The 24218-nt window shown below is 39.5% G+C and overlaps 1 protein-coding gene across 3 annotated transcripts in view; it reads right to left on the bottom strand.

Moving 5' to 3' along the window:
• Positions 1–3460: 3460 nt before the first annotated feature.
• Positions 3461–24218, bottom strand: part of LOC126400994 (zinc finger protein DPF3-like) — a 29466-nt gene continuing 8708 nt past the window's right edge. The window contains exons 2-12 of one of the 3 annotated variants that reach the window (XM_050062021.1): positions 23658–23818; positions 19847–19954; positions 15253–15380; positions 13647–13742; positions 13254–13314; positions 10588–10629; positions 9890–10069; positions 8158–8271; positions 7218–8004; positions 6422–6492; positions 3461–5499 (exon numbers count right to left, since the gene is read on the bottom strand). In XM_050062021.1, coding sequence (XP_049917978.1) covers positions 7844–8004; positions 8158–8271; positions 9890–10069; positions 10588–10629; positions 13254–13314; positions 13647–13742; positions 15253–15380; positions 19847–19954; positions 23658–23818 — 1051 coding nt within the window. In that variant the 3' untranslated portion in view covers positions 3461–5499; positions 6422–6492; positions 7218–7843. The remainder of the gene's footprint in view (positions 5500–6421; positions 6493–7217; positions 8005–8157; positions 8272–9889; positions 10070–10587; positions 10630–13253; positions 13315–13646; positions 13743–15252; positions 15381–19846; positions 19955–23657; positions 23819–24218) is intronic. The other 2 variants (XM_050062020.1, XM_050062022.1) reach the window with 2 other exon arrangements.

Genomic DNA, 24218 nt, shown 5'->3' with positions numbered 1-24218 from the left:
TCATGGTTTTGGACCACATGCTATACTATGACAATTTTTCATGGTTTTGGGATGACATACTACACAATGACATTTTTTCATGATTTTAGACGACATACTATACTATGACTTTTTTACATGGTTTTGGAAGACATACGATATAGTATGCATGACGTTATTCATGATTTTGGATGACATACCTTATTATGGCATTTTTTCATGGTTTTCGACGACATACTACACTATGAATTTTTTTCATGATTTTGAATGACATACGATATAGTATGCATGACGTTTTTCATGATGTTGGATGACATGCTATACTATGACTTTTTTTCATGATTCTGGATGACATACGTTATTATGACATTTTGTCATGATTTTGGACCACATGCTATACTATGACATATTTTCATGATTTTGGACGATATACTATACTATGACTTTTTTTCATGGTTTTGGACGACATACTATACTATGACGTTTTTTCATGATTTTGGAAGGATTTTTTCAAGGATTTTGGAAGACATATAAGACATACTATGTGTGACGTTTTTCATGATTTTGGATGACATACTATACTATGACATTTTTTCATAATTTGGGACGACATACTATACTATGACTTTTCTACATGGTGTTGGACGACATACTACGGTAAGACTTTTTTCATGATTTTGGAAGACATACTATATAGTATGACGTTTTTTCATGGTTTTGGATGCCGTACTTTTATATGAGTTTTGTCATGATTTTGGACAACACCCTATATTATGACATTTTTTCATGGTTTTGGACGACATGCTATACTATGACTTTTTTCATTATTTTTGACGACATGCTATACTATGACTTTTTTCATCATTTTGGACGACACACTATACTATAACATTGTTTCATGGTTTTGGACGACATGCTATACTATTGTTTTTTTCATTATTTTGGACGACATGCTATACTATGACTTTTTTCATCATTTTGGACGACACACTATACTATGACTTTGTTTCATAGTTTTGGACGATATGCTATACTATGACATTTTTTCATGATTTGGGACGACATACTATACTATGACGTTTTTTCAGGATTTCAGACGATATACTATACTATCACATTTTTTCATGATTTGTGACGACGTACTATACTCGGACTTTTTTTCATGGTTTTGGACGACATACTATAATATGACATTTTTCATGATTTTGGACGACATACCATACTATGACTTTTTTTCATGGTTTTGGACGACATACTATAATATGACGTTTTTCATGGTTTTGGACGACATGCTATACTATGACCTTTTTTCATGATTTTGGACGACATGCTATACTATGACTTTTTTCATTATTTTGGACGACATACTATACTATGACTTTTTTTATGGTTTTGGACGACATGCTATACTATGGCTTTTTTCATTATGTTGGACGACATACTATACTATGACGTTTTTTCATGGTTTTGAACGACATGCTATACTATGACGTTTTTTCATGATTTGGGATGATAATCTATACTATGACTTTTTTTCAGGATTTTCGACGACATGCTATACTATGACGTTTTTTCATTATTTTGGACGACATACTATACTATGACTTGTTTTTAATTGTTTTGGACGACATACTACACTATGACTTTTTTTCATGGTTTTGGAAGACATACGATATGGTATGCATTACGTTTTTCATGATTTTGGATGACATGCTATACTATGACTTTTTTTCATGATTTTGGATGACATACCTTATTATGACATTTTTTCATGATTTTGGACGACATACTATACTATGACTTTTTTTTCATGGTTTTGGACGACATACTATACTATGACTTTTTTTCATGATTTTGGACGACATACTATACTATGACATTTTTTCATGATATTGGACTACATACTATACTATGACATTTTTTCATGATTTTGGACGACATACTATAGTATGACTTTTTTTCATGATGCGGGACGACATACTTTACTATGACTTTTTTCATGGCTTTGGAGAAGATACTATAGCATGAAATTTTTTCCACACACCATTGTTCCGACTTTTTTGACATACTACACTATATCTTTTTTTACATAGTATACTTTGACATCATTTGACATAGTATACTGCCTTTTTTTGAAATACTATACTATGATATTTTGTGTATAGTATATTAGTTGACATACTTCACTATGATTTTTTTTATATACTATAGTATGATAATTTTTTGACATACTATACTACGATATGTTTTGACATACTATACTATGATTTTGTTTTTTCAAAGATTATTTTTGTGGGCTTTCTGCTTTTAATGGACAAGACAGTGTGGTAAATGGGGAGACAGAGAGAGAGTGGGGACTGACATGCAGCAAAGGGTCGCAGGCCGGATTCGAACCCGCAACTACTGCGGCGAGGCAATGCCTGTGTATATGGGGCGCCGGCACTAATTTCAAATACTGTACTATGATAATTTTTTGACATAATATACTTTGATATTCTTTGACATACTTTATTATGATAATTTTTGGACACACTTTACTATATTTTATGACATAATATACTATATTTTTGACATACTATACTATGATAATTTATTGACACACAATATTTTTTGACATTGTGTAGTATGGAATTTTTTTACATACAGTATTATACTGTGACATTTTTTGACATACTATACTATGATATTTTGTGACCTACTATACCATGAATTTGTTTGACATACTATCCTATGATATTTTTCCACATACTATGCTAAGATATTCTTTTGACATACTATACTGTGACTTTTTCCCCCCCAAGCTATACTATTACTTTTGTTTGACCTAATATACTGATATTTTTTGACATACTGTACTATGACAATTTTCGACACACTATGATATTTTTTGACACACTATACTATCACATTTTTGACATATTATAGTATGATATTATGACATATGACATTTGGACTTTTTATTACTCTTCAATGACCTTTTTAATGATCTACTTAACTTCCATAGTTTTTATGTAACTCTATACTGTGACTTTATCTTATATTTTTATGACATACTACACATGGCATTTTTTGTGATATACTACTGTATTTCCTGGAGTAAGTATTTGCCTAAATCACTGGAGTCAATTATTTTTAAGCTTTCTTCTTTAAACCTGCAGTTAACACAGAAAATATACCTATTGCAGTCAGACACTGTTGCTTATATATGTCTTCAACCAACTTGTGATTTTTCAAGGAGCAGCTACCGATCAATAAGAGCTCCCTGTGCTGGAGAGTCTACGTGTCATCTTGTTCCTATTTAGAGTCCCAAGCTACCTCTGCTCTCACAAACTCAAGTGTTTTTTTCCCTCTCCGTCTGCTCACAGAGTCTGAGGGTCACTCCAACCTATCGATCTAGTCTAGGATTCTTCTGCTTATCAGCTGCCTTCTCAAAACGACCCCCGGTCTCCCTCAGAAAAACCTCATCCAGCATTAACATTCATTCTTTATTCTTTATTTTTTCAGAACAATAAAAATAGTTTAACAAACAAAGACTTCTTCATTCTCTCCATTTCGACTCGTATTTACAGCTGAAGAGGAGACAAACGCTCAGTCATGTCCATTTCATCTCCTCTTGGCTCCGTTCCCACCCCGATTCCTCCCTCTACACCCCCGGCAGGCTTTGACAAGAGAGTACCAGGGCCTATTGCTGTGTCTTTGACGAGGTATACAGGCTATTCAATGATTGGTGACACACAGTTCAAAGCAGACATCACTGACTTTTGCATTTAAGAGCTTCTCCTTTTGTTCAGAACTGCACCACACTAGGCCTGTTCATATACGGTAGGTAACATTAAGCAGGTTATGATTGATGACACATGCTTTCACTTACTGGCATGACTTTGGAAGATAAAAGACACAATGACCCATTTAACTGTGGAAACACCACATAACTGATGCAAGAGAAGAAGACAAGATAATTGAGAAGTCTCAGATCCATTCTTTGTCCAGAGGAGATAAACTGTTGTGTGGAGGGTCCCTGAGGGAAGCGAAGAAAGATGGTTTGAATGCACAAGCACTTAACGCAAGTTACACCAGACACATAGGATTTATGGTTAGCTTCAAAAACGGAGCGGCTATTATTACATTGCAGCGATACTGAATAATCACATGGAAGGACACAGACCTCTTACATAGTATGTGCAACCTATGGACCTACAAGGCTTTTTGATACAGTACTGCAAGCACCTTCTAAATGTCATAAAGCAATTAGGCCCTCTAAAGCACTCAACGGAAATGTCACATAACTTGGATTTACAGTTTTCATTTCTCACTAAGTATGTGGGTCTGAGCAGAGTTATGCCTCTCTACAAACAATATTGTTCTCAAATGCATCTGAGATGATTCTCACTGCTGTCACTGTCTGCTGAGACGGTAGGTTTCAAATGGAAAGCGGAGAGGTTTTGCACGGCGAGAGTGACACCAGGCAAAAATCAGCAGAGACCAGACGAAGTTGAAGCTTGTTATTGCGATGTCTTGCTATAGCATAAGACTGCAACATCCCGAATTCCTCCAGGGAGCTGATTATGATGGGATCCACGTGTGGCGTTATTGTCCCTCCTTGCCAACTGAATACAATCACATGAATCAGGGCTGAGTGGCTGAACAATCAACAGCAGAGGAAATGAAAAGATGCCTGAGTAGTTGTGGCTATTGTGCACCTGATCAGGACAGAGGTATCAATACAGTCTGAACAAACCCAAGAAGTCATACTAATCAAACTTTAAAGAGTTCAAAACATAGAAATATCATACAACAGAGAAAAGATGAAAATAAAAGAGCTATATTACTGCAACGCATTTGAGTCAGAGTGAGATCAGAGAGGCCCAGGAAATAGAGAGCGAAAACAGACAGAGGGACAGAGGCAGAAAGATAAAAACCTTTGCGTCCATGTCAGCATATTAATACAGTAGTCCAGAGGTCTGCATGTAATAGTGGTGGATTTGAGCACCGTGTCTATGGCTGGGGGTCAGGGGGTCACTGGTCCAATCGGGTTGGAGGGTCATGGCTGTCAGAGCTGGTTTCCAGTGCAGAGCGGCAGGCTGGCACAGTGATGAGGATAATGACGTCCTAGTGTCACATCGGATCACACGGCAGACACACAGTCACAGAGCAGGAGTGGGCAGGCTGGGCCGCGGGGGCCCCAAATGCACCCGTCGGGCACAAACAGTCCAAAAGCCTGGCCTTTAGTGTTCCCATAGCTCAGTGGAGTTCCAGCACAGTGCAGAAAGGATGAAATGAAGCTGGATCTACTCACATTTCAAATGTTCAGAAGGGATCAATACATATCGTCAAGGGAGCAGTTGCTTCAATTAAGCCACATGGCCTGTAGAAGTGGTGGATGTCTGTTCATCCGTTTCAGTCAGTTATTTCAGGCCCAAATCAGAAGGGACATGAAGGCTCATTAGTTTTTCAGAGTTAAATCCTCTTCTTCACTGGTCACCCCCACCTCTGGGCCACATGCCAATGTGCTGAGTGCTCCTACAGTATAGGACAGACAATATGGATTAGATTCACACTTAATATGTCTCGACAACAGTCTACAGCCATGTTAGCAGCTCTGTGAGGCTGTCCTTAGACACAAAGGTCCTTTGAGCTACATGCTAACGTCAACATGCTAACATGTTCACAATGACAATGCTAACATCCTGATGTTTAGCAGGTATAATGTTTACCATGTTCATCATCATAGTGTTAGTCTGATAACATTTGCCAATTATGACAAAACACAGAGTGCAGCTTGATCTTGGAGTATAATTTTCACAAGTATGTTTGGCACCATTAGACACTAAATTTCATCACAACAATAAACCTTTAACACATCTGAGAATGCTCAGACGTTTAAGGTCTGGCTCTGCAGGAGAGGGAATCACTGCTTGCTGGGGTCGTGGCTAGGCCAGATAATCGTTTAACTGAGACTTTAAATCATAGGTTCCAAAATCTGTGACATTATTTTTGCAATATTTAAAAACTGAAAATTAAAGTAGCACTAGGGTGAGAGGGCCACACTCTAGATTTAAATAACTGATGTAAGCTTTCAGCTGTCTCTCAAAGTCTCTTGAGAAATCTCAACTAGTATCCAGTCCAGCCACAACATAGTATGTCACAAAAGTTTCAGTTTTCAACATTTCATAAAAAATTATAGTATAGTATGTAAAAGATAAGTCATAAAAAGCCATAGTATACTATGTCATTAAAAAAAGTTAGCTTAGGCCATGAAAAATGTAAAAAAAAAAAGTCCTAGTGTTGTTATGTCATAAAATGTTATGAAAAAGTCATAGTGAGTATGTCAAAAAAAAAAATTGACATTAAAGAAAAGTCATAATATAGTATGTCATTACAAATAACATTAAAAAGTTACAGTGTAGCATGTCATAAAAATGTTATAAAGGGGATAGGCAACCTGCGACTCTTTAGCTCCTCTCCAGTGGCCCCCTTCAGCTAACAAACAAACAAACAAAAAACACAGAACAACTAACAAACAAAAAATAACATGGAAATTAATAAGAGTTATTTTTTAACATTTAAATTTTCATTTATCAATGCTGTAGGCACGCAATCGTCTTGAGCCCAGCGCCTTGTCCTCTACATTTTGCCAAATCTCACCAAATCTCAATAGTGGTGGCTGCAGTAGTTTCAAGTCTCCCTGGCTTGGCTAGCTTTGAATTACAAATAAAAAAAACGTAAACGTTTAGGAAGAAAACAGAATTTAACTGTGCTTGAAGAGACTAATTTGTTTTTACTGCCATCTCTGCCATGTTAAAGGTCCAAATATTCATACATAGCCCACTGCAGTGCCACCTGGTGGCAAGACATGGTAATGAATGCTCATTTAGATCTATTTGTAATGTTGACAGAGCAATTTAGATTTAATAGGCTGTGTTTCCTTCATTGTAAGGCTTTCTATGTTTTGCAGCTCCAGACAGATTTTTAAAAATTATTTCTAGGCAAAAATGGCTCTTTTGCTAGTGAAGGTTGCCGACCCCTAGTAAAGAATGTCAAAAAATGACATAAAAAGTCACAGTTTTATATGCCATAAAATTGTTACACAAAGTCAGTCTATGAAAAAAGTCATAGTAAAGTATGTCATAAAAAATCAGCACATTACAAAGATGTATTTAGACATAATCAAATCAGCGCTAATCAAGCATCAGTAAAATTTTCTTATATTCCAAACAAGAAAACAAACTGCTGCTTACCTTTCATTTATTTAGTCGTCTTTCTCTGTAAAGACTTTTTTTTAAAGGCTTCTTCATCTCAAAACACTTCCAGTGGCGTGTAGCAGTCCTTTCATTGTTTCCTTCATTTTCATACAAGTTTAATCCAGAGTTAGAGCAGAAGCAGAGACCTTCATCGTCACACCCGACTGCTGATTCAAAAACACCCAGCAGCTCAGGTACGGGTCTGCAGTGACATTCAATCATATCCCAAACGTACTGTATAATTTATGCCTTTAAATTTTTCAATTGTTCAGATTTCTCCAGTGTTTTTTTGTTCATCACGTTTATGCTCCTTCTGCTCCAGTGACGGGGGAAAAAAAAAAAGAATCACTCCATCTTCTGTTTTGCATGGAGACCGAGTCACTTGTCAAGAAACACTGACAGTCGTTCATAGCCTTAAAAGTTAATATATATATTTATATATAAAAAGGTGTTCATAAATTATTCAACAATGTTCAGTAGATAAAATACCACTTGCATTTCTGTCCTGAAATTATCACTTTGTGCTTTCTGCAAACAAAAAACATTGAAAAAGAAGCAGCAGATTTTTGCCAGAGGTTAATCCATATAAAAAAAATCGTCTCTTTAAATCTAGAAGGTTCTCTCTATCTGTGTCGGTTAGATATTCCGTTGCTGTTTGTGGCGGGCTCCTCCAGCTCGTCGTCCTCAAAGCCGTGAAAGGTGGAGGTGTCGCTCTCCGAGGTGGTGCCGAACAGCTCCTCTGCTCCAGTAAAAGTCCCGTCTTCCTTCTCTTCTCCACGGTCAGCTGGCACACAGGACAGCACAGGAACACAGTCAGTGGACCAATTATTTCTCATCATACATTTCTATCTGCATCCACCACTCCACACACATTAAGAGTATCAGTTCTGACAGAAACGTTGTGTATTGTATGTATATCATAATTTGGTACACTCACTTTTGCATTGGCAGGTTGAGAAGGGAGACCCAGATTTACCCGTTTTCTTGATCGCACCCTGGCATTTGTTACAGTAGTTGTTGGGAATGCTGGTCCCACCTGGACCTTTTGGACCTACAAGAAAATAAAAAACAACGTTTTTTTAAATACAACACTTACACTGTGTGTATTAATACTTGTAAAACTTTTGTATTTCTACTTACCTTACTTTGCTCAAAATAAACTACACATTTTTTTCATTTAACAAAGAAACTCAATCAGTGTCTTCATCCCATCAGCCACACAAGGAGTTGGAATTAAAATTATGGGAGTATGTGGTGGTTTTGTGACTAAGATGCAACATACGGTCATCATACAGACATTTTTCAAACAGTGACTTAATTAGTTTTAGAATGTCTTTTTTTTTTTTTTTTACTTTTAATATATGACATTTAAGCATTAATTGTTCATATATAAAATTGTATTTTGTGGTTTCTTTCTCATTGAATGTAAGAAGTTTTCTTTGCGCAAGGCCACCGGAGACGGTTGTTTGCACGATCATGTTTATATGAATCTAACATAAAAACCATAATAGCTATAGCATTCATTGTTTCTGCAGCAGAAAGCTAAGGATTATGTGTGTGCAACCATGCAGTACAAATATGTGGCGCAAATCTGGTTACAACGCACGATGGCGCCGATATTTCCCTGGAACAGAGAGCTGCAGGAATGAGTCCTAAAACCCAGAAATTGGCATTTTAGCACTCCTGGTTCCCTCATCTTAAAGATAATGGGCTTTTCTTAAATGGGTTTTTGGTTAGATGCCTGAAATAAGGTCTGTGATTAACACAAGCTTAAGAGACGTTTATGTTACTCGTCAAGAAAACAACTTTTTTAAGGTGATTCAACTGCTCCTCTATTAACGACAGCCATACTGACAACACACCAGTGCCACAACATTCATATTATAATATTACATTCATATTTTATACTGCCAGTTGTATAGAGCTATCTGTATTAATGCAACTAATATGCAAATATATGCATACTAACATCTCATGTTTTGTTTTAAAGCATAAAATATGTCAGTAAATACCTTATTCATGAATTCTGAGGCCAGACGGTTGCTAACAGGTGGCTAAATGAGACTACAGAGCATCATCATGCCGAACACCACTTTACAGCATCGCTGTGATGGTGACCTTGAACGTCACCATGTTGTAGACCGACTATGATTTCATTATGTGCAGTGCAAAACCCACAAAAACGTGCGGTGGTGAAACAGAAATAAATGGTGAACCAAACACAAAACTAAACAATGAACGTAGTTCAAACTATTATGGAGTGTTTAGAAACATTTGTCAATGTTCCTACATTTAGAAATATTTTTGATCAATATCTCCTGTGTGTTTATTCTGTAAAATTTGATGAAAAAACATCAGATTTTTCAATCTTTTTTAAGTTAATTTTAATACATTAGTCAATTATTATATTTATTGACTTACACATCCTTTTCACTTGGGTTGTGCAAATTTTAGAGATATCAAGATACTCAAAGAAATTACATCACAATAAGCAAAAATTCTAATGTAGACACTGGCAGAATTAAGTTAAATAGAAACAGAGAGCGCAGCATTGGAGTGGAGCATTCTGATGGGACAGACATACATTTAGATAGTAATGGTGAGTAATGGCTTGTTTGATGAAACCAAACATTAGGACATATGACAGGTGCAGCAGTTTGACTTCTTACGTTTGTGTCTGTCTGTCTGTTGTGCAGGGGGGGATTTAGACGCCACTGAGCTCCTCTCTCCGGCTCTGCCGTCCTCTGCCAGGTGGGAATGGGTGTAGTGGTAGCTTAGTCCCGTGCGGTTCCTGTAGCGCTTCGCACAGACTGCAACAGAGGGCAGATGTTCAGGTTGCATTTCTGTATCTAAAAATAATTTAGGCAACACATCGTTTTTAACTGCAGGATTAGTGTTTAGGATAAAGGCCTAAACATGCTTTAAATGTAATGAGACATTCACAAAGAAAAGAGTCAAACACCCACCAGTGTGTGGTGAGCTACAGTTATAAAGCAACATAACTACAAATATCTAACTGTGGTTTTTAAATTTGCAGAAACAACAGAGTGAAGAATGATCATCATCAAGTATAAAAAATAAACAGTCATGGCGCTTAATGAAGTAACTACTCTACTTGTGATGTAAGAGGGGGAAAAAGTAAGCACTTTAGATCTGATTACAATAGTCAGTCAAATAAAAGACAAACACAGACAACATAATAAGCATGTCTCAGTTTCACAGCCCCAAGGGCACTTTTCAGCATGACAAGAGTAAGATAATATAGGGTCTAAATCAATAATCACAGCACTTGTGACATGACCACTGAACAACCCATCAAAACAAATATCCTAAAAAAAAACTACTGTCAAAAAAAAAATCAAGGTACCTGAGGCTGAAGATTTCGCATTCTGCTTTTGTTTGTATCTGTCTGAAACAAACAAGAGGGAAAGAGACGGAGAAAACCGCATGAGTATGTGAAGAGTCACAACATCCAATACTGCCCAGCTGGAGTTTCCACATACAACTTGCATGTACAGGAGTACTTGAGGCTACAGTGACACTCGTTCACCTGGTTTGATCCCGTGGTTCCATTTCAAAACTAGAATTACCACCTCTAAGGTTGTATGCCTCTGTGAACCAGTCAAGTTGCAGTTAAAGTTAACATCCATGACTGACCAGATTCATATGTTGCCATGACAGCTGACAACGCTTCAAACATTGATGCAAGAAGCTGCATATTCTAAAACACGGATGCTTCAACCTGGCAGCACAGATGAGCTACACAATCAGCACAGTTTCAAGATGGACACCCAAGATTAGCGTCACCAATTCAGTACCTGACAAAATGTCTCTCCTTCTATTCCTCAGTTATGGAGCCTGAAAAGCGTTTTTGCAGAACATCATGATGTCACAGTGAGGTTCATGGTTTTAAATAGAAAATGCCATAATTTCATTCTTTAAGATATATGTGTGGGATTATGCCTAAAATCTAATCAGTTCATTGTTGAGTCCATGTGGATGTTTGTGCCAAACTGAGGAAATTCCCTCACAGTTTTCATGAGATATCATGTTCACAAGAATGGGATGGACACACAATATGTATGTTTGGCTGAACCGACAAACAACCCGAAAACATTACGCCTCTGGCCACAGCTATCACCAGCGTGGAGGCATAAAAACTGTGCTTGTAAATGAGTACAGCGGGTCAACTTTTTGACAGCATTGGCCCTGACAGTATTTCTGGATTAACCTCTTGATCTGTGGATAAACATACACAGTATGAAGCTAGTAAGTAAGAAGAGGACAGGTAACACTGTGGGTCTTTTTTATAACTGCTTCTTTAGCAAAAATTTAAAACATGGTTGAATATAGCCTTTTAAAAAATGTTTAGAATATGGAAAAGAAACCTTAGTGAGAGTGGAGGGAAAAACTAATATTTTTTGTAGAAAATTAAGACTAGATTTTTTTGTTAAATATAGTATACGTCACACTACAGGCCTCATGCAGGAGGTGTTACACAAACAAATTTTCTCTTATTTTTGTTCGTATCCATGATTTGTTCTAATTTTGTTACTATTCATTGTTTTCTGGGATTCACCGATGTTTTCGTATTTTTGCTCTTTTCTGACGTCAGACAAATGCGTGGTAAAGAGCACTCTTACCAAGATAATAGGGAAAAGATCTCATTTTCACTGTCCACCAGTTGTTTCTCCAGTATGTGTAAGTTTTAAATTTCGGTAACATAAGAAAAAACAAACAAAAAAAAACAAAAACACAACTTTACAAATTAAGATTTTTGGACACAAACTATCTGAAAAAATATACAAGTGCAGCTGAAACAATTAGTCAGTTGATTTCAAAATTAATTGGCAACTGATTTTAAAGTTGTAGTAGTCATTTTTCATGTAAACACATTTCATGGTTCCAGCTTCTCAAATATTAGGAGCAGGACTTGCTGCAAAATTATTTTGATTAATCAAATTTAAATTTTTCTGCACTGGGTACAAATATATTTTATTATTATGCTGCAATACTTTTAATCAGGACTTTTACAAGTAACAGAGTATTTTACAGTAGTATATTGGTATTCTTACTTAAGTGAAGGATCTGATACTTCCTCCACCGCTGCTGCAGACATGGATTTTACATCATCACGAACAATTTGCAATTGCTGGATTTTCCTGTACTGACACTCACAAATCATGTGTACTTTGTTTAAGTTTCTTTAAGAGTATGTCTATTACACTACTGCAGAACTTCTTCGCACAGCCTTTTTTTGGTGGCACTTCATATATATGATCAAGTAGGATTCATCACTCAGCCCACCTGGGTAAGAGCAGATTGGGATGGCTCAGAATGTTTGGTGCATCTTAAACTGACTTTATTGTTTCTCTTCAGAGAAAATGAAAAGAGAAATTTCAGAGAATGTTGCTGCATGAGGCCCTAACACCCAGAACACACTGCCTGCATGAGTAGTGTCTGACGGCTACCTTGCTGAACTGCTGCGGCCCGCATGCGTGCAGTGTTTACACAGACAGTGTTACTGCTGCGGAGCTGCCTGCTGCTGTAACTACTGTTTCCACAGCTGAAAGCTGATACTCATTTATGGAGCCCTGCAAGCCACTGCATTGTCAACAACACAGTCATGACAATATTTTACAATAAAAAGCCTTGCATTAACAAATGAGGGGATTCTGTCGACACATTCTCAGAGGGCTTTTATTTAGAAACAGGAACAGGAAAGGTTGAGTAAAAAAGAAATACATTTTATCATGTCTGAGACAAATTGTACTGAAAGGTGATATAACTTAAATGTGATTATCAAAAGACCATTTTTACGGTCTATTTCTGCAACAACCATTCACGTCCAGTGGGGAAAAAAATAGGTGAGACTATTAATTTCTCAATGTTCTGTCTCTGAGCAGCAGCTGAGCTGTCTCTGAGCAGCACTGCTCCACAGGCAGTGTGGCCTGGATGACTCTAAACTAAGCATTGGATAAAAGGATATGACACTGGAACAAAGCTCATGTTTCAGAATTTATCTTTACTTACTGTCACAGACGTATGGCTTGTCGTCATCCATATCTGCCCTCCTGCGGCCTGAACCCCGACCCTGAGGAAAAACATCCAGATACTGTAACTCTCTGAAATGAAATCTACATCCAATGCCTTCCAACACACACACACAGCTGCAGCATCACAAGTGTGTATCATACAGCCACTACCTATGCAAAACAAATCACACTGGGTTTAATGGGATTTGATGTGGTTAAGGTGTAGTATATAATATGACTGAACAATTAACCCAATGTTCACTGTGTGTTTTATAAAGAAACAAAACTGGTCAAGAATCTGACGATCATTAAACCTCCAGTGGAGCTCTGACCACAGTGCAGCTGACAGTAAACTCGAGTGCATGACAACCTGTGTAGTTTGAGCACTTACTCTTCCTTTGCCCCGATGTCTCCTCTTGGGAGTGTCCACCTCGTAGTCGTCATCATCATTGAAAGCATCCTCTGCTGCGTCTGCCTCCAGAACCCTCTGAGACAGAGAGAAAGACAAGGGACAGACCATTTCAGTACTCATTCATCTCTCGTTAAAGCACCAGCTTGCTGGGAGAAAAAAAACACACCCAGCAACAACAGAGAGGAAGGAAAAATGAATTTTTCAGCTCTAGACATAAGCTTTGGTGACACATGTTGAAATGCTTACAGACCATACAGATAATTAAAGGACCAGACAATTCCTTTATTGGTAATTTGTTTAGTACCAGTTTAGAAATGAATTTATAAAAATTATCTGTTTATCTTGAGAGGAGAGACGAGCCATTATGTTCTGAGCCCTGCCTTCCTTTGTGTCCTTCCTGTAAACATAACTGAGATATGACCGACCAGCAGAGCCGAGCCTGCTGTGGGTCTTGCTCATGTCCAGGACAAGAAGATCTCCACAAGGCTCACCAGATGTTACACCTTTGATCTTACAGTAGTGACTGACCAAACCATTTATCACATTATAGGGCAAGTAAGTAAAAATGTTTTTGGCCACTATGTCAAGAAAAATTAGGAAGATAAAAATCTGATACCTTTTTGGTGACTTTCAAATACTATAGAAAGTTTGTTACAAATATTAGCTGTGTAAATCATAAGTTTCACGACGATACTATACATCAGTTTTTTGGACTACTGTATGATATTTGCTGATATCACAAAGTCTGCGACAATATGATTTAGATTTGATTCATGCTTTTGGATGTAAATGGTGCCATAAAAATTTCCTAAAAATGACAATAGTTATCGATGTTTTCACTTTTATTTTAAAATTTTTGGGGGGCTTTTTGGCCTTTATTTGAAAGGACAGTGGTAGCGTGAGAGGGGGAAGAGAGAGGAGACAACATGCAGCAGGGGGCTGCCGTCCGGCATGGAACCCACAGCCACTGCGGCAAGGGCACAGCCTTTGTATATGGGGTGCCTGCTCCACCAGGTGAGCTACTCACTCGCTACCTACTACTACTTTGCATAAAAATATTTGATGGGTGATCAATGAATAGATATATATTCAGATAAATGCAGCCCTAACAAATCTGTATTTCTGGCACTTATTCCAGCTCATTATTTAAAGGTTGTGACCCATGGCTGAGGTAAACTGACCTGGTTCCTAGGTGTTTGTGGCCCTGCACAGTTACTGAATCTACATATTTTTCCCCCTATTTTTAAAAAATGTATCATTATGTGAGCATAACTTATCTATATGAGCAAATATGATATTTAGTGAAATGGGCATTCAAAGTCAAAGCAGTCTACTTGTCCAAAATGCCTCGCAGTGAGACGCAGTCACCTAATGAGCCCTGCAGGTCAGCTGGAAAAACTTGGCAAGTTGTCTTGACAACCAGTCGGGGCGCAACACTTCACTCTCAATGCCAGGCCCTTCAATCACGAGTAATATCACTGAACATTTACACTTCAAACATTTCTCACACACACACACACACACACACACACACACACACACACACACACACACACACACACAGTGAGTGTTTAGAGTAATTCACCTGGATCTCCAGGAGACTCTCCTCGTCGTTCTTAGAGTTGTTCCTCTTGTCTAGACCCTCTCCTCGTAGCAGAGCCTCCAGTGTGGTGCTCTGGGTGGGCAAGGAGTCCTTGGACATGAGGCCACCGTCTGCACAAAAACAAAAACATGTGATTAATCATCAACACAGTGTTCATACTTTGAGACAGGGGTGCTCAAAACTGTAATGACTGAGTGCCAATTTAGGGAGTCAGCGTGTGACTGAGGGCCAGCTACGTGCAATTGCAACTTGTCCACTGAAATCGCTAGATTTACCTAACAGCACTGGTGTTGATATGGTTCTCATGACACTCATGAGGTGCCACTAACTGCCTTCTGTAGGTCGTCATCCCTCACTTGGCAGACACTTGTCTGGGGGGCGCGGTTTAAAGTAGTCTCCAAATAGCAGTATTAGGGGTTAGCACCCAAAATAAACTGTTTATTTTTCTCATTTTTCAACCATCCACAAGGCTCCACTTCCGTCAGTGTGCCACCAGGAAAAATATCCCCCCAAGGTTTATGTTGTTGTTCATGTCATTATACGCTACATTATGGACCTAGAAGGCTGCCAGTGATCGGCACATCTGGGACAGTGCTGCATCATATTCAGTGTGTTTCCATTAATACACCTGCAACTTCTACCATGGATATGTTTCCATTCACATACCCAACAACTGCCAAGCAACACCAGCACACTGTTCTGTTGTTATGCATAACTCTCTCTCCAGTGCTGTTGTAGCTGACCGGCACTCCAGGAACCGGCAGGTGTGTCTTCCACTTCCAGTGTATTAATTTGAACTTGTCATAGTAACTGACTGACATGCCATTCTGTTTGCTGTGCTAACCTCAATATTTGGATACTGTGTTTCATATCACAGGCCCACAAATATTTATCCAGATCTCATTATTATTAGACTTTGATCCTCTGCCTGACCCTCCCAGTGTGTGCCCAAGGGAGTTTAATTTATTTTAAACAGTCTAGGCTATTTAACTGTTCTATATCATCAAGCTATTATTAATACAAGTAGGGGATCTTAATACAAAGTGGTAACCACTGTATGTGAATGCAGGAATGAGTTTTCTGTGCTTTGATTACCTGCAGGTTAGTTCTTCTGAGGTCATTTTGATGAAAGCAACTAAAAATTATTGTAATAAGTAAACTAGTACTCCACACAGAGAGAAATATTTTAAAGTAACATATTACTTTTAGATGAATGTAACTAGAGATATGTAATATATTACAATTTGAGAGCAACTTGCCCAACACTGCCAAGTCACTGAAAATGAAAGCACTGAAACACACAGCAGATAATTAAAGTAAATGCAGAGATATCAAGATTTTTCTTGCCCACAATCGACGCAATTTAATCTTGAGTATCTGCTGATACAAGTCCCTGTCTGATACTTGTATTTTCCTGGATGATAGTGCACAGTGCACACTTCAAGTACATTACAGTTATTAAAAACAATCCAATATAAAGCCTATGCTTTACAATTCAACAGCTCTGCAATGCATTCAGAAAAAAAAACTGCATCCAATCTGTTCCTTTGTGTTTTTAAAACTATAATTTTTATTCTTTTATTTACAAAACAACAAAGTTTAAAATAACAAACCCTCTCTTTACTCTTTGTGGCCTTGCTGCTGTCTCGAGGGAGTGTTTCTGTCCCTTTAAGAGATTATTATCCTGCAGCCTTGCCTGGGTGAGCCCACCTGAATGAACTGTATACCACTGAGTGTTTATTTTTGTCGTGGTTATTGTGGCTTTGGTTGCACTTTCAGCGGTATCGTGACTGTGGCTTTCATAGATTCTGCACCAATGTCTATCTGTCCTCTGAGCAGGGCGGTGAAACAGCATGCATCATAGATTACAGCAAAATGCAAGAGACTCTCACACTAAGCTGAAATGAACAAGTGCTTATAACTTCAGTAAATAACATCAATAAACAGTCTCATATTGCATTTTGCTGTCGCTTATGGCGTGTGGTGTTTTGCAGAGGGCGGGGCTCAGCCCAGCCCTTGCTCATACACACACATGTAGCTCAGCAGAGTGGAGGAGAGACGGAGAGTTGGAGAGCTAATGATGGCTGCACTTGTTGTGCTGCAGTGCATGAAAACTTTGAGAGGGAAAACACCTGTGTAACAGCTAAAACATTGGGTCAAGTTCTTACTGGCTCGATATAACCAATCCCAATCAGTTAAAAAATTACTTGATCAGCCTTGAGACCAACCTTTGAGATCAGATCGGGACATCCCTCATATAATGCATGCATTCCCTGTCATGTTCAGGGGCCATGCAAAATGTTTATGAGGGCAGTGGGCTGCACTTTGAGCAACACTGCTGTAAGGGCATGCAAACACATGTCTATTGTTCACTTTAGGTATATGATGGAAGCAGTGGAGTCTATACATTGTTAATGATCCCAAAGGTGCAGTATGTTACAGTCCTCTAGCATGTGCTGTTTCCTCTCCTTCATCACCATCAAGAATTGTAACTGTGACAAGAAGCATCAGAGCTACAGTCTCTAACCTGTGTGAGCAGTTTTCTATGAACATGTTTTCATTGTGTCTCATCCGCTCACACTAGACCTAATAAAAGCATGTGGCAAATTGCTGGAGCTTTTGTTTGTTATAGCGGTTTCCATCTTTATTGCCTGCAACAGTATGTGTCATCACAACTATTATTCACAGCACTGTATTCCCGAAAAATGTACATTTTCATTCTGAAGAGGAAGCATTGTTATTGCTGTGCTCCCAATGATGCTGCACTGTGCAGACATTAGGCTGACTTTGTCCACAGGAATCTCTGAGGTACATTGTAGTTAAGTGGCTTATCGCTTTAACCTGAACACATCATGCAGATATCTCCTCCCACAGTACAGCTGAGGATCCAAACAAACAGTGTAGGAGGCAAGCAGGTTGAGCAGACAAAGCAGAGCAAACAAAAGCTTTGACAGTCAGTCGGATCTGCAGATCTTATTTACACAATCTCTTCTCCACAGACAGCTTCATGATCATCCAGTTGCTTTGTGGGTGTTTGAAAAGAGGACACACTTCAAAGCCCCCTGACTCCAGCTTTCTATCAGCCCTTCATCTTACCACTGCGCCCACTAGAAAGACTTTTGCAGAATACTGAACATGAAGTGCTGAAGTGACAGAAGACGGCATAGGTAAGAGGCAGATATGAGGTAGGCGTGAGGAGCAGATACAGCACGCTCCTCTAAAATGGGCCTTCTCCACCATGCGGCGGCAGCCCCTCACCATTGTGTCTGCACACGTTGACTTTCAACTCTCCGCGACGAGACAGAACCCCCCCCCCCCTCCCTCCCTCCCAACCCATGGGAGCTGGGGGGCTAAAAATAGAGCCGGCAGCAGCCTGCAGCAGGGAGCTGATTCTGCATGCAGCCCCCGTCTCTAGCACACCATCAGTTAGACAGCCTGCCGAGGCAGCGAGACAGACTCTGGCTGCTGCCCTGTGCTGGCCACCTCTGGCCAGCTGTGCAACGTGCTCCGTATAAGAGACGCCAGGTTAAATCAGGGTATGTTTCCCCTCCGCTGGGCACTGGCAGACAGCGCACACAATCCACTGTTGCTGGAGAACAGAAGGGACAGCAGGGTGGTGGTGGTGGGGTCTTAGCCAGCGCAAGCTCAGTGGAAAACAATAGGCTACAGTGGGATGTGTTTGGGAAACAAAGGCTTGGTTCATATGCTATCTTTCCATCTTGCCTTCTCTTTCCAGGCCTGCTCCCTCTTTCTTACTTTCTCAACTTCCCAAACATTTGTCTTTCCACCATGCAATGCAGAAATTAAATCTGAACTGGCGTCATGATCGTTATTTCCGTTTAAAAAACACAATGGATTTCTCAGTCTTTTAGAGAAACTACTAGAAAGTGAGAGATGTAACTTAATGTTTCTGCTGGAGGCTCTCCTCTTTGTCATGTTCATTCCTATGGATAGTGTAACATCCCAGCGGGTATGCAAGCCTTGGGCACAGAATGGACCAGTTACTTGAGCTCAGGATCACTGGCTACAAACACACACACAGACGGCATGGCAGACTACGAGGAGAGATGAAAGAGTTGTTGGAGTAAAAGAGACAAAACCAATCAGCGAGGGAGGTGGTAAAGAGAAAATAAGATAGAGGGAGAATATAGACAAGAGGGTAAATGTGTTGAGTGAGCGGTTTCAAGTGGCAGCCCGAGAAGGCCAAACTTCATTCCATAACATTTATTAAATAGTGTCTGCAGTGGCTGAACTCTGTCTCGCTGCTCCCAGCAGTGGTAAATCTAATTACATGTTCTACTTCTCACAAAACAAGTTTACCAGCCGGGCTGAACACAGCCACATTTCATCCTCTGAAAAATGACTGGCACCCTGTTCTGCTCGGTGCGCCGAGACAGAGTGATATGCTTTTAGCCAGATTATTCCAGATCATCACCAGTAATCACATGAGCTGAAGGAGGTGGTGGAGGTGGGAGACAGGGGAGGGGACGGAGAGACGGCTGAGCGGGAGGAGAAACCAAGAGGAGCAGAAAACGACGGGCAGGTGGGCTGCTGAGGAGAGGCTGCAGAATCTTACCGAGCTGGAGACCGTAGATGCCCAGGCGTGGATCTGTGGCATTGTGCAGCCGTCTCTTCTTTCTCCAGCAGCGGGCGGGGTATGTGTACATCTGCCCGGCGCCGACCCCTGTACAATAACAGTTGTAAACATGCCGACAAGACAGAAACACATTGATTGAAAAAGCTATACGATCTTTGCCATGTAGAAACACTTTGCAGATATTAAAAGAAGAAAACCAGATCTGGTATATTACAAGACGTGAAGATCTTCACATCTTTGAGTCAAATTGTCACACTGGTTATATTTATTTATTTATTTGTTTTTTGTAAGTGATTTTGGTGTTGAGATTTATACAGTTATAATTTCTGAGGCGTTACTGAGATTATTACATTGAGGTTGCTGGAACCAATACTGATTAGCTCCAATATTACTAGATGACTGACAGATTTCTTTGTTTTATATCATTTCAAACTGAAAATCTTTTGGGTTTGAGCTGTTGGTTGAACAATACCAGCTGTCACCTTGGGCTTTGTTAAAACTGTAAGGGACATTTTTATCACACTGTATTAAAGCTGTAGTGGATACATTTTATAAAAATAACACGTAATGCGCAACACGTAATGCATTACCACCTGAAATAAACTGTTTATCGTTTTCATTTTTAATTCATCCACACCGCTCCACTTCAGCCAGTGTGCCACATACAAAAAATATTCCCCAAAGGTTGTTGAGTCTTGTCATGTCACGGCAGACTACATCATAGAAGGGTGCCAGTGATTGGCACATCTGGGTCATGCCGTACTGTGCGTTATCATGTTCAGTTTGTTTCCATTAATATAATGACGTACAACGTATCCCGTTCTGCTTTTGCTTTGTTTTTTCTTCGTCCCAGTGACTGGCACATCTGGCCTGGGTGATGTTAGTAGCCTATATGTTGGATGTGTTTCCATTCACATCTCGTGCAACTGCAGAGTGACACTGGCACACATCCCGTACTTGTGTATAATTCTCTCTGTGGTGCTGCCGTAGCTGACCGGCACACCGGGAACAGGCAGGTGGGTCCTCCAGTTCTGGTGTAATAATTTGCGCTCGGCATAATGAGTTAAATGCACGCCGATCCATTTGTTATGCTAACCTTGAAATTTGTTCATTGTGTTTCATATCATAGGACCACAAATATTTATCCATATCTCAATATTGATCAGACTTTGATCCTCTGTCTGCCCGGCTCTGTGTCCGAGGCTATTTATTAATTTAAAAAGGTCTAGGCTATTTAACCTTTCATTAGGATTTTTTCTTTAATGACTGGGTCAGACCTGTGCAGCACTGGATTTGGAATGAACTGTAATAAACTGGAGCTTCTGTGCTTTGAAACAAACATGACCCTCCATTTAAAATGCCTATTAGAGGTCATTTTGGTGAAGGTAATGCAAAAGTATTGTAATAAGTAACTTATTACTCTACAGAAAGTAATACTGTAAAGTAACTAGTAATTTGTATTATATTACATTTTGAGAGTAACTTGCCCAGCACTGGTAACTGCATGGCTAATTTTTGGCCTCAAATGTTTTACCAAACATATTTTAGTGTACTGTTTAGCTGTAAAATGAGAAAGTTGCTCTGGCCCACGGGCGGCATTTGCTTTGGCTTGCCTGTATCCAACATGGTGCCTGCATCATAAACTTTCTCATTTGACAGTTAAACAGTACACTAAAATATGTATGTGAAAACACTGGAGGCGAGAAATAGGCAATGCAGTAACAGAACATTGATTCACATTTGATCAGCATGGCCTAGTTTCACAGTTTGACCGCAGTTCATGAGCAGGGATTGACATGATTAACGGCTGCTTTAGTGATTCCTCGGCTCTGATTGGTTGTTTTCCTACAGCCGCGGTAGTTTCTGGCAAATGCCATTAGAAGCACTGGGAGGAGGCAGTTTTTTTTCCCCCAATGATTACTTGTCTCATGTACAACTGTCTGGATATAGTGACAGTTTCAGCAAATAACACACAAAAAGCAAATGAATTTAAAAAAAAAAAAAATCAATAATGAAAATAATTACAGGTATTTGCAACTCTTGTTAAGAGCTTTAGATCATTCTTTCATTCATTTTCTGTAACCGCTTATCCTGTTGGGAAGCCTATCCCAGCTGACAGTGGGTGAGAGGCAGGGTACAGCCTAGACAGGTCACCAGACTATCACAGGACTGACACATAGAGACAGACAACCATCTTCTGTTCAGAGGGTTGGAACCTGAAACTCAACAATGCTGACCACTGCACCACTGCACCGCTGCTTTAGATAATGTAGACTAATATTTTCCAAAATACCAATTTATCAATACATATTAATTCTCAATATTTGAAAAGGTTTCAATGCTCATTTTCCTCAGTATCGATAGTATCGATGCTACTTTCTCGGTTTATATTCTCTCAAATAGCGAGTTGACACACACCGCTGCAGTGTCAACATAACTCTGCCTCCTCTCACTCACTCACAGTGGTGTCTTCTCTTCACTCATGTCTTTCGAACTCAAAAATATGAACACATTTCCCCTCTTCTAGCCTCAATGCACCTGTTACCTGTGGTGCTCAGGATTGATTTTAAAATTGTATTGCTTGTTTTTAAATGTGGCATCGTACATTAATGACCTTCTTTCCCCTTACACCCCTGCTCGCACTCTCAGATCTGCAGACCAGCCGTTGTTATCAGTCCCCAGGGCAAGACTTGAGACAGAGGGTAGTAGGGCATTTGCTGTTAGGGCTCCACAACTGTGGAACAACCTTCCATTGGGAATCAGACAAGCCGACCAGTTGTCCTCTTTCAAACTCTTTTAAAAACTAATTTTTATAAACTGGCTTTTGATCAGAGTTTGTGTGTGTGTGTGTGTGTGTTTGTTTTATGCTTTCATTAATATGCTTATCCTCAAATATTTTATGTCTCTTTCATTTGTTTCCATTTTTAGCTACACTGAACTTGAACCTACTCCAATCTTGTAACTGCACATTGTGTTTTGTTTTTATGTCTGTACAGGACATTGTAAACTTGTTTTTGAAAAGCCCTATAAAAATAAAGTTTATTATCATTATTATTCCCTCTGGTTGCACATAGGCTTCTGCTGCATAGGTCTGTTTTGTTTATTATGTGCACTTATTGCCTTTCGATTGTGTGACAGTATCAGAGGCTTTTTTGTTCATCATGTCACCTTGTTTGCTGGGAGTTCATTAGCCTATTTTGTTCTAGTTTTTGTACTTTGGTGATTGTACATCATTGTTAGCTGTTGTCCAAAGGGCTCTAGTTAAGCTAACGTTAACTTCTGGAGGATACCTTCATTAACTTACCTGTAATCGCAGAGATAACAAAGGTTGGCAAACGTTATGCTGAATGATTCAATGTAAATACTGTAGCACCAAACTAACAGAGAGACACTCTTAGTAAAGATGGTAAAAAGGCTGTTATCCTTTTCTCATATTCTGAGCCAAAAACCTTAACTTCAGTGGCACCTTGATGCACCAAAATTTGATTGTTATGTCTCCAAATTGCCTCCTGTGAAATGCCGTGTACCGTGACACCTGCCATAGCGCCGCTCACTGAATGTTGATATTTTGTCCGAGTGAGTGGAGGGGGGCGTGGCTTAGCCATAGGTCAATTGCGTTTTCTTGTCAGCCACCGTGATTCTAGTACATGCTTGGCACACCAGAGAAGTTTCAGTTCTGCATACGCACCCTTAGATGCCACTAAACCCCACACACTGCACCTTTAATGTACCAAAAACGGTCTTAACTCTCACTAAAACACTATCTGTAAGCACACATGTGTTTACCCACCGGGGCTGCGGTGGTGTCGTTCCATCCAGATGTAGCAGTTGTTCTGGGCCACGCCGGTCTGTGAGTCCAGGAATGGCAGGCGGACACTTCGTTCAGCACACAGGCGAGCATTGTAGCTGCGGCACTGCTCAATGGCGTCCTTATAGAACTGGTCACCCAACCTGCAGAGAGGGTAACAGAGGTCAGTGACACTGGACAATGTGATTGATACAGCCGAGTCACTGATGTGGCAGCTGGTTTGATGAGTAACTATAATGTGATCACATCTGCAGATTCTCTGATATGGAAATGAGCCTTTTTATCATGCATGAATGCATTGACGATAGCCTGTTGCTTGTTGTGGCTACAGATCATCACACTGGTGAGCAGAGGCAGCTACACAATTTGTATCCCTTAGAAACTTTCCTCAACCCAAATAATGCTGTTAACATCTGCTCAAACTCCTAATCAGAAGTCTCAAACTGACAGCCGAGCTCCTCTCTCCTCTTCCAGTTTGCCATTGGGAAGAATTTGTGGAAAGGAAAAAACAATGCAACCCAGTTACACTGCTCCCACTCCTGA

This window comes from Epinephelus moara, chromosome 14 (assembly GCF_006386435.1).
Source record: "Epinephelus moara isolate mb chromosome 14, YSFRI_EMoa_1.0, whole genome shotgun sequence".
In the NCBI taxonomy this organism is placed as follows: Eukaryota; Metazoa; Chordata; class Actinopteri; order Perciformes; family Serranidae; genus Epinephelus; species Epinephelus moara.
Note: the sequence above shows the minus strand (reverse complement) of the source record. Positions and strands in the feature narration are given on the sequence as shown.